Source organism: Coregonus clupeaformis, chromosome 2, assembly GCF_020615455.1.
Source record: "Coregonus clupeaformis isolate EN_2021a chromosome 2, ASM2061545v1, whole genome shotgun sequence".
In the NCBI taxonomy this organism is placed as follows: domain Eukaryota; kingdom Metazoa; phylum Chordata; class Actinopteri; order Salmoniformes; family Salmonidae; genus Coregonus; species Coregonus clupeaformis.
In genome coordinates, this window is record NC_059193.1 from 14067897 (window position 1) to 14078866 (window position 10970).

The 10970-nt window shown below is 48.8% G+C and overlaps 3 protein-coding genes across 3 annotated transcripts in view; all 3 read right to left on the reverse strand.

Annotated features, from left to right (window-relative positions):
• Positions 1-3969: 3969 nt before the first annotated feature.
• On the reverse strand, positions 3970-5191 carry LOC121586094 (uncharacterized protein DDB_G0274171-like). Its single transcript, XM_041902574.1, has 3 exons — positions 5179-5191; positions 4630-5119; positions 3970-4264 (listed from the first exon to the last, which is right to left on the reverse strand). Exons 1-3 carry the CDS (start codon positions 5189-5191, stop codon positions 3970-3972), a joined length of 798 nt encoding a protein of 265 aa, XP_041758508.1.
• Positions 5192-6247: 1056 nt separating this feature from the next.
• Positions 6248-6811, reverse strand: LOC121586100 (uncharacterized protein DDB_G0274171-like). Its single transcript, XM_041902588.1, has one exon. It carries the CDS (start codon positions 6809-6811, stop codon positions 6248-6250), a length of 564 nt encoding a protein of 187 aa, XP_041758522.1.
• A 3701-nt stretch (positions 6812-10512) lies between these two features.
• LOC121586108 (gamma-aminobutyric acid type A receptor subunit pi) overlaps positions 10513-10970 on the reverse strand; it is a 6060-nt gene continuing 5602 nt past the window's right edge. The window contains exon 9 of the mRNA XM_041902600.1: positions 10513-10839. Coding sequence (XP_041758534.1) covers positions 10513-10839 — 327 coding nt within the window. The remainder of the gene's footprint in view (positions 10840-10970) is intronic.

A 10970-nucleotide genomic window follows, 5' to 3' on the forward strand; every position in this document is an offset into this window, starting at 1 on the left:
AGATGTTCACTGGCAAACTTCAGACGGGCCTGTATATGTGCTTTCTTGAGCAGGGGGACCTTGCGGGCGCTGCAGGATTTCAGTCCTTCAAGGCGTAGTGTGTTACCAAATGTTTTCTTGGTGACTATGGTCCCAGCTGCCTTGAGATCATTGACAAGATCCTCCCGTGTAGTTCTGGGCTGATTCCTCACCATTCTCATGATCATTGCAACTCCACGAGGTGAGATCTTGCATGGAGCCCCAGGCCGAGGGAGATTGACAGGTCTTTTGTGTTTCTTCCATTTGCGAATAATCGCACCAACTGTTGTCACCTTCTCACCAAGCTGCTTGGCGCTGGTCTTGTAGCCCATTCCAGCCTTGTGTAGGTCTACAATCTTGTCCCTGACATCCTTGGAGAGCTCTTTGGTCTTGGCCATGGTGGAGAGTTTGGAATCTGATTGATTGATTGCTTCTGTGGACAGATATAACCCCCCCCAAATCTGAAATAGCACTTTTGTCCCACCAGTTTTATCATTGGAATGTGATACAAAACGAGGCAACGGTCTGCTTTAGGACCATGCGGACGCCTCCGAGTGGTCGGGTAGACTGTTTGGAGTGTTTATCCGACAGGATAATACAAAATAAAAAAAAGTCCCCCCCACTTCTAAAACCAAAGTTGCGCCCCTGGGTTTTAGGATTGTTAATAAATATTGTTATGCCAGAGCAAATGTGGCCTGTTCAGAGTCTGTGAGGCTCGTGGATGGAGCTGGTCTCTGCTCTGGGAGAGTGGAGGTGAAGTCCAATCAGTCCTGGGCCTCAGAGTGTGAAGCTGACTTTGACTGGCAGAATGCAGAGGTAGTCTGTCGGGAGATTGGCTGTGGGTCACCTTCAGCTCTACGGGGGAGGGGCTCTATGGAGAAGGTGAGGGTCCAACCTGTGCTACAGAGTTCCAGTGTAAAGACAATGAGTCTCTTCTCCTACACTGTAACAACTCAGCCAGAGAAGTACACACCTGTTTCCCTGGTAATGCTGCTGGACTGACCTGCTCACACCCTGATGGTGGGTGCGTTCGTAAATTGCCTCCAGTGTGTCAGAGTGCTCTGGGATACTTCCATACACAAATGAGAGAAAACCTCACTCTGACCATTTTACTCGCCCTAGCAGAGTTGGTTAGGCTGTTTTCATGTTATCTAGAGCGTTAGTGACTTTAACTGGGCTGCTGGCAATCATTTAATTTAATTTACTGTATGTCTTTTTTTGCAGACGTTTACTGACACCGGTCTATTCAACAGGTGTTGCAGGTTCATAAATTCATCAGTTATTCTGCGCTCTGGCACACTCAGATGAGAGTGCTCTGAAATCCGAGTAGATAGAGGCTGGTGGGAAGAGGCAGTTGCTGTGCAGGTAGACTGGAGGAGTACAGGGAAGGAGAGTGGAGAATCAGAGTTTTCATGTGTGGTCCATGAATGACGCAGCTGTAGTATGTAGACAACTGGACTGTGGCTCTGCTGTTTCAATAGTAGAGTCCTCTGGTAAAAAGATGATTACAGACAGTTTGCTGCAATGGCTCTGAGCCTGCGCTCAGGGAGTGTGAAAGGGTGTATTATTGAATAAATATACCGTATCCCTATGCTGAGATAGTGTGCTCAAATCTCCTGCTCCAGTCTAATATCTCCCTGACTGTCTCAATTGGAGGGATCTCCAGGGGCCACCAGGGGCCAGAGGTGTTCAGGGGCCACAATTTCTCCATCACCTGCTCCACTCAGCGCCAGTACTCAGGAGGCTCCATCCTCCTCACGTTCACTGGCTCCAACAGAACACAGACCCAGCCAGCTGTCAATCACTCTGCTGCCTTCCTCTTCCCTGCTACAGATGACTCCCACCAAGGGAACTACAGCTGTGTTTATGAGAATTATGTTTTCTCTCATAACCTCCTCTGAGTGTGAGCACCTCTCCCTCACTGTCACAGGTAACTGACCCAGACTTTTTAAATTTGTAATTGAGAGATTTTCTTCAAATGGATATGATGATCAATCCCCTTATCAAATGTGTTTCTGTCGCAGCCTCTCCTCTGACAGCGTTCCCCATCAGACTGGTTGTAGTGCTGCTGATGTTGGTGACGACCACCACGGCCACCTATCTGTACTTCAACACCACCAGGAGGAAGAAGAGAGAAGAGGGGGAGAGTGTGGAGATGGTGTCCCTGCAGGGGCGAACTGAGGCCGGGCCGAGAGTAGAAGAGGAGAGAGTAGGAGGGAGTATGATAGATGATGATGAGTAGAGAGTAGGAGGGAGTATGATAGATGAGGAAGAGGAGAAGGGAGTAGGGGAGGGGCGGGGCAGGGAGAGGAGAGGAGAGGAGGGAGTAGGAGGAGAGGAGGGGAAGGGATATATCTGATTGATTGTTTTTTATTGATTGTTTATTCCTGTTGTTTAGTTAGGACATCAGACAGTCTAGGTGCCTTTTGGCAAACTCCAAGCGGGCTGGTCATGTGCTTTTTACTGAGGAGTGGCTTCCGTCTAGCCACTCTACCATAAAGGCCTAATTGGTGGAGTGTTGCAGAGATGGTTGTCCTTCTGGAAGGTTCTCCCATCGCCACAGAGGAACTCTAGAGCTCTGTTGGTTTTTATGAATATCCTGTAAGCTTTTAGTTCTACTACTTTCTACTACTTGGAAATGGTTTGTAATAAATAAATACATGTTTTCAGAATATTTATCTGCTGACAGGTGTATAAAATCAAGCACACAGCTATGCAATCCCCATAAACAAACATTGGCAGTAGAATGAGCTTACTGAAGAGCTCAGTGACTTTCAACGTGGTACCGTCATAGGATGCCACCTTTCCAACAAGTCAGTTAGTCAAATTTCTGTCCTGCTAGAGCTTCCCCGGTCAACTGTAAGTGCTGTTATTGTGAAGCGGAAACGTCTAGGAGCAACAACGGCTCAGCCACGAAGTGGTAGGCCACAGAAGCTCACAGAACAGGACCCCGAGTGCTGAAGCACGTAGCATGTAAAAATAGTCTGTCCTCGGTTGCAACACTCACTACCGAGTTCCAAACTGCCTCTGGAAGCAACGTCAGCACTAGAACTGTTTGTGGGTTTCCATGGCCGAGCAGCGGCACACAAGCCTAAGATCACCATGCGCAATGCCAAGCGTCGGCTGAAATGGTGTAAAGCTCGCCGCCATTGGACTCTGGAGCAGTGGAAACGTGTTCTCTGGAGTGATGAATCACACTTCACCATCTGGCAGCCCGACGGCCGAATCTGGGTTTGGTGGATGCCAGGAGAACACTACCTGCCCGAATGCATAGTGCCAACTGTAAAGTTTGGTGGAGAAGGAATAATGGTCTGGGGCTGTTTTTCATGGTTCGGGCTAGGCCCCTTAGTTCCAGTGAAGGGAAATCTTAATGCTACAGCATACAATTACATTCTAGACGATTCTGTGCTCCCAACTTTGTGGCAACAGTTTGGGGAAAGCCCTTTCCTGTTTCAGCATGACAATGCCCCGTGCATAAAGCGAGATCCATACAGAAATGGTTTGTCGAGATCGGTGTGGAAGAACTTGACTGGCCTGCACAGAGCCCTGACCTCAAGCCCATCGAACACCTTTGGGATGAATTGGAATGCCGGCTGCGAGCCAGGCCTAATTGCCCAACATCAGTGCATGATTTTGGAATGAGATGTTTGACGAGCAGGTGTCCACATACTTTTGATCATGTAGTGTATGTCAGTGTCAGATGAAAGCCTTCGTCTCTGAAGACCAACACTCCCACCACGTGGTTCAGAAAGGCATTAGACCTACTGTAAGTTAGGCTTAGGATAGGCCTACTGACTAAAGACAAATTAGATTCAAATATATACGGTCCACTATTTTATTGTTGCAAATTCACAAGACAAACACAAGTACACAAATAAATAATCATAAATAATATACCATTGATAAAAAATTAAAACAAAAATGTACAGATACAAAAAATGCATCCAAAGTTTATGAAGGCCATTGAATGATAGGTTTGATCCAAAGTCGTGTGGGGCAGTCCAGTTTGAGGCAGTCCAGTGTAGGGCAGTCCAGTGTAGTGCAGTCCAATCTAGGACAGTCCAGCGTGAGGCAGTCCAGTGTGAGGCAGTCCAGTGAGAGGCAGTCCAGTGTGAGGCAGTCCAGTGTAGTGCAGTCCAGTGTGAGGCAGTCCAGTGTGAGGCAGTCCAGTGTAGGGGAGTCCAGTGTAGAGCAGTCCAGTGTGAGGCAGTCTAGTGTGAGGCAGTTCAGTCTAGGGCAGTCCAGTCTAGGGCAGTCCAGTGTGAGGCAGTCCAGTGTGAGCAGGTGTCCACATACTTTTGATCATTGAGTGTATGTCAGTGTCAGATGAAAGCCTTCGTCTCTGAAGACCAACACTCCCACCACGTGGTTCAGAAAGGCATTAGACCTACTGTAAGTTAGGCTTAGGATAGGCCTACTGACTAAAGACAAATTAGATTCAAATATATACGGTCCACTATTTTATTGTTGCAAATTCACAAGACAAACACAAGTACACAAATAAATAATCATAAATAATATACCATTGATAAAAAATTAAAACAAAAATGTACAGATAAAAAAAATGAATCCAAAGTTTATGAAGGCCATTGAATGATAGGTTTGATCCACAGTCGTGTGGGGCAGTCCAGTTTGAGGCAGTCCAGTGTAGGGCAGTCCAGTGTAGTGCAGTCCAGTCTAGGATAGTCCAGCGTGAGGCAGTCCAGTGTGAGGCAGTCCAGTGAGAGGCAGTCCAGTGTGAGGCAGTCCAGTGTAGTGCAGTCCAGTGTGAGGCAGTCCAGTGTAGTGCAGTCAAGTGTAGGGCAGTCCAGTGTGAGGCAGTCCAGTGTAGGGCAGTCCAGTGTGAGGCAGTCTAGTGTGAGGCAGTTCAGTGTAGGGCAGTCCAGTGTGAGGCAGTCCAGTCTAGGGCAGTCCAGTCTAGGGCAGTCCAGTGTGAGGCAGTCCAGTGTAGGGCAGTCCAGTGTAGAGCAGTCCAGTGTGAGGCAGTCTAGTGTGAGGCAGTTCAGTGTAGGGCAGTCCAGTGTGAGGCAGTCCAGTCTAGGGCAGTCCAGTCTAGGGCAGTCCAGTGTGAGGCAGTCCAGTGTGAGCAGGTGTCCACATACTTTTGATCATTGAGTGTATGTCAGTGTCAGATGAAAGCCTTCGTCTCTGAAGACCAACACTCCAACCACATGGTTCAGAAAGGCATTAGACCTACTGTAAGTTAGGCTTAGGATAGGCCTACTGACTAAAGACAAATTATATTCTAATATATACGGTCCACTATTTTATTGTTGCAAATTCACAAGACAAACACAAGTACACATATAAATCATAAATAATATACCCGTGATAATTTTTATTACAAAAAATGTACAGATACAAAAATGCATCCAAAGTTTATGAAGGCCATTGAATGATAGGTTTGATCCAAAGTCGTGTGGGGCAGTCCAGTCTGAGGCAGTCCCGTGTAGGGCAGTCCAGTGTAGGGCAGTCCAGTGTAGGGCAGTCCAGTCTAGGGCAGTCCAGTCTAGGGCAGTCCAGCGTGAGGCAGTCCAGCGTGAGGCAGTCCAGTGTAGGGCAGTCCAGTCTAGGGCAGTCCAGTCTAGGGCAGTCTAGGGTAGTCCAGTGTGAGGCAGTCCAGTGTGAGGCAGTCCAGTGTGAGGCAGTCCAGTCTAGGGCAGTCCAGTGTGAGGAAGTCCAGTGTAGTGCAGAACAGTGTGAGGCAGTCCAGTGTAGGGCAGTCCAGTGTAGGGCAGTCCAGTGTGAGGCAGTTCAGTCTAGGGCAGTCCAGTCTAGGGCAGTCCAGTGTGAGGCAGTCCAGTGTGAGGCAGTCCAGTGTAGGGCAGTCCAGTGTAGGGCAGTGCAGTGTAGGGCAGTCCGGTGTAGGGCAGTCCAGTGTGAGGAAGTTCAGTGTAGGGCAGTCCATTGTAGGACAGTCCAGTGTAGGGCAGTTCAGTGTAGGGCAGTCCAGTGTAGGGCAGTTCAGTGTAGTGCAGTCCAGTGTGAGGCAATTCAGTGTAGGGCAGTCCAGTGTAGGGCAGTCCAGTGTAGGGCAGTCCAGTGTAGGGCAGTCCAGTGTAGGGCAGTCCAGTGTAGGGCAGTCCAGTGTGAGGCAGTTCAGTTTAGGGCAGTCCAGTGTGAGGCAGTCCAGTGTGAGGCAGTCCAGTGTAGGGCAGTCCAGTGTAGGGCAGTCCAGTGTAGGGCAGTCCAGTGTGAGACAGTCCAGTGTGAGGCAGTCCAGTGTGAGTTAGTCCAGTGTAGGGCAGTCCAGTGTAAGGCAGTCCGGTGTAGGACAGTCCAGTGTGAGACAGTCCAGTGTGAGGAAGTTCAGTGTAGGACAGTCCAGTGTAGGGCAGTTCAGTGTAGGGCAGTCTAGTTTGAGGCAGTCCAGTGTGAGGCAGTCCAGTGTGAGGCAGTCCAGTGTGAGGCAGTCCATTGTAGGACAGTCCAGTGTAGGGCAGTTCAGTGTAGAGCAGTCCAGTGTAGTGCAGTCGAGTGTGAGGCAGTTCAGTGTAGGGCAGTCCAGTGTAGGGCAGTCCAGTGTAGGGCAGTCCAGTGTAGGGCAGTCCAGTGTGAGGCAGTTCAGTATAGGGCAGTCCAGTGTAGGGCAGTCCAGTGTGAGGCAGTCCAATGTGACGCAGTCCAGTGTGAGGCAGTCCAGTGTGAGGCAGTCCAGTGTAGGGCAGTCCAGTGTAGGGCAGTCTAGTTTGAGGCAGTCCAGTGTGAGGCAGTCCAGTGTAGGGCAGTCCAGTCTAGGGCAGTCCAGTGTGAGGCAGTCCAGTGTGAGGCAGTTCAGTGTAGGGCAGTCCATTGTAGGACAGTCCAGTGTAGGTTAGTTCAGTGTAGAGCAGTCCAGTGTAGGGCAGTTCAGTGTAGTGCAGTCGAGTGTGAGGCAGTTCAGTGTAGGGCAGTCCAGTGTAGGGCAGTCCAGTGTAGGGCAGTTCAGTGTAGGGCAGTTCAGTGTGAGGCAGTTCAGTGTAGTGCAGTCGAGTGTGAGGCAGTTCAGTGTAGGGCAGTCCAGTGTAGGGCAGTCCAGTGTAGGGCAGTCCAGTGTAGGGCAGTCCAGTGTGAGGCAGTTCAGTGTAGGGCAGTCCAGTGTAGGGCAGTCCAGTGTGAGGTAGTCCAATGTGAGGCAGTCCAGTGTGAAGCAGTCCAGTTTGAGGCAGTCCAGTGTAGGGCAGTCCAGTGTAGGGCAGTCTAGTTTGAGGCAGTCCAGTGTGAGGCAGTCCAGTGTAGGGCAGTCCAGTCTAGGGCAGCCCAGTGTGAGGCAGTTCAGTGTAGGGCAGTCCATTGTAGGACAGTCCAGTGTAGGGCAGTTCAGTGTAGAGCAGTCCAGTGTAGGGCAGTTCAGTGTGAGGCAGTCCAGTGTAGGGCAGTCCAGTGTAGGGCAGTCTAGTTTGAGGCAGTCCAGTGTGAGGCAGTCCAGTGTAGGGCAGTCCAGTCTAGGGCAGCCCAGTGTGAGGCAGTCCAGTGTGAGGCAGTTCAGTGTAGGGCAGTCCATTGTAGGACAGTCCAGTGTAGGGCAGTTCAGTGTAGAGCAGTCCAGTGTAGGGCAGTTCAGTGTAGTGCAGTCGAGTGTGAGGCAGTTCAGTGTAGGGCAGTCCAGTGTAGGGCAGTCCAGTGTAGGGCAGTTCAGTGTAGGGCAGTTCAGTGTGAGGCAGTTCAGTGTAGTGCAGTCGAGTGTGAGGCAGTTCAGTGTAGGGCAGTCCAGTGTAGGGCAGTCCAGTGTAGGGCAGTTGTTAAAGGCAGTTCAGTGTAGGGCAGTTCAGTGTGAGGCAGTTCAGTGTAGGGCTGTCCAGTGTAGGGCAACCTTGGTTCTATAAAGCGACAGTTCATTCAGTATTACAGGGCCGTCAACCACAACACATTTTCCAGTTGGTGGCATAGTAGCCTAAAGCACCACTCAACTGCAGCGTGATGAATGAGGGAATAGCAGTTTATTTGATATGACTCTTTTGAACACACACAACCCTGAATTTGGCCTAGAACTATTATTTTATGTGCTGTACTCTTTCATCAATTCTTCTGATTATATTGTCCCTATTGTCTGTTCTAACACGGCCATCTAGTAACTACCCACATGGAGAAGGTAATAACGCTGATCGTTTGGTTGAGCCTGGCCTGGAGTGCCCTATGGATGCAGGTTTAGCATTTTTGGGACTATGCCATTGGTTCTATTGCGCCAGTCAAGCTCAGCTAAAGGATTTGAAAGTAAACAAATAGTGGGCTATTTGAATCCAGGGGTGTGTCCGAAATGACACCATATCCTTATATTCACACTTAGAAAAAAGGGTTCCAAAAGGGTTCTTCAGCTGTCCCCATAGGAGAACCCTTTTGGGTTCCAGGTAGAACCCTTTTTGGTTTCAGGTAGAACCCTTTCGGGTTCCATGTAGAACCCTCTGTGGAAAAGGTTCTACAGTGCATTCGGAAACTATTCACACCCCTTGACTTTTTCCACATTTTGTTACGTTACAGCCTTATTCTAAAATGGATTAAATAAAACATGTTCCTCATCAATCTACACACAATACCTCATAACGACAAAGCGAAAACAGGTTTTTAGAAATATTAGAAAATGCATTACAAAGTAAAAACAGAAATACCTTATTTACATAAGTATTCAGACCCTTTGCTATGAGACTCGATATTGAGCTCAGGTGCATCCTGTTTCCGTTGATCATCCTTGAGATGTTTCTACAACTTGATTGGAGTCCACCTGTGGTAAATTCAATTGATTGGAAATGATATGGAAAGGCACACACCTGTCTATATAAGGTCCCACAGTTGACAGTGCATGTCAGAGCAAAAACCAAGCCATGAGGTAGAAGGAAATGTCCGTAGAGCTCAGAGACAGGATTGTGTCGAGGCAAAGATCTGGGGAAGGGTACCAACAAGTTTCTGCAGCATTGAAGGTCCCCAAGAACACAGTGGCCTCCATCATTCTTAAATGGAAGAAGTTTGGAACCACCAAGACTCTTCCTAGAGCTGGCCGCCTGGCCAAACTGAGCATTCGGGGGAGAAGGGCCTTGATCAGGGAGGTGACCAAGAACCCAATGGTCACTCTAACAGAGCTTCAGAGTTCCTCTGTGGAGATGGGATAACCTTCCGGAAGGACAACCATCTCTGCAGCACTCCACCAAGCAGGCCTTTATGGTAGAGTGACCAGACGGAAGCCACTCCTCAGTAAAATGCACATGACAGCCCGCTTGGAGTTTGTCAAGTGGCACCTAAAGACTTTCAGACCATAAGAAACCAGATTCTCTGGTCTGATGAAACCAAGATTTAACTCTTTGGCCTGAATGCCAAGCGTCATGTCTGGAGGAAACCTGGCACCATCCCAACAATGAAACATGGTGGTGGCAGCATCATGCTGTGGGGATGTTTTACAGCGGCAGGGATTGGGAGACTAGTCAGGATCGAGGCAAAGATGAACGGAGCAAAGTACAGAGAGATCCTTGTTGAAAACCTGCTCCAGAGCGCTCAGGACCTCAGACTGGGGCGAAGGTTCACCTTCCAACAGGACAACGACCCTAAGCACACAGCCAAGACAACGCAGGAGTGGCTTCGGGACAAGTGTACCGATGCTCCCCATCCAACCTGATAGAGCTTGAGAGGATCTGCAGAGAAGAATGGGAGAAACTCCCCAAATACAGGTGTGCCAAGCTTGTAGCGTCATACCAAAGAAGACTCGAGGCTGTAATCTTTGCCAAAGGTGCTTCAACAACGTACTGAGTAAAGGGTCTGAATACTTATGCAAATGTGATATTTCAGTTTTTAAAAATGTTATACAATCAGTTTATGATTTGTCATTATGGGTTTATTGTGTGTAGATTGATGAGAAACCAAAAGGGTTCTACTTGAAACCAATAAGGGTTCTTCAAAGGGTCCTCCTATGTGGACAGCTGAAGAACCCTTTAAGGTTCTAGCTAGCACCTTTTTTTCTAAGAGTGTAGTGCACCATTTTTGATCAGGGTCCTTCTCTATGGGCCCTGGTCAAAGTAGTGCACTACATAGGGAAACGGGTGCCATTTCAGACACATTCCCTATATAGTGCACTACTGGGACCTGGTCAAAAGTAGTGTACTATATAGGGAATAGGGTTACATTTCGGTCGCACCCAGCTGTGCAGTGAATGTGTGCTGTGCTACTCAGATCAGATGAAGAGACGTGTGCTGCTCAGATCAGATCAGATGAGATGATGAGATGTGTGCTACTCATATCAGATTAGATGACGGGATGTGTGCTACTGATCAGATCAGATGAAGAGATGTGTGCTACTCTGATCAGATCAGATGATGAGATGTGTGCTACTCTGATCAGATCAGATGATGAGATGTGTGCTACTCTGATCAGATCAGATGACGGGAAGTGTGCTACTGATCAGATCAGATGAAGAGATGTGTGCTACTCTGATCAGATCAGATGATGAGATGTGTGCTACTCTGATCAGATCAGATGATGAGATGTGTGCTACTCTGATCAGATCAGATGACGGGAAGTGTGCTACTCAGATTAGATGAAGAGGTAGTAGAGCCAGTAGAAGACATTAACAGCCAGGAAGGTGAGGGGGAACACGGTGCGAGCGTGGCGGTCGATGTTGTGAGGGTTCTCTACACTAAACACAGACACCGCACGACGCGACGTGTTCTTAACCGACGTCAGGCCACACCCCTTCCCCGGCTTCTTCTCTGTAGCCTCGGCCTCGCTGACACTCATCCCCAATTGGTCAACAGGCTCATTTTGGGTGGAGCCTAGCTCCAGGACCTGATTTGGTTGGCTGGAGCTGACCATGGGCATGGAACCGTTTCCGTTGGAGTCATCAAACTCCTGAAGGAGCTCCTGAGGAGAGGAGATACATTTTACATACACAATCTGCATTGTGAAAGGACCCTTCACTGTTAGTCTGCACCTGTTGTTTACCAAGCATTACATTTGATTTGATTTGACACACACACACACTTCCCTCGATT

Bases quoted from the DNA above. Each gene is read 5' to 3' on its own strand.
- LOC121586100 (XM_041902588.1), bottom strand. From the start codon at position 6,811: ATGGACTGCCCTACACTGAACTGCCTCACACTGGACTGCCTCACACTG.
- LOC121586094 (XM_041902574.1), bottom strand. The intron at 4,265-4,629 runs GTGGATCAAACC...GGACTGCCCTAG, and splicing joins CTGGACTGCCCCACACGACT to ACTGGACTGCCCTAGACTGA.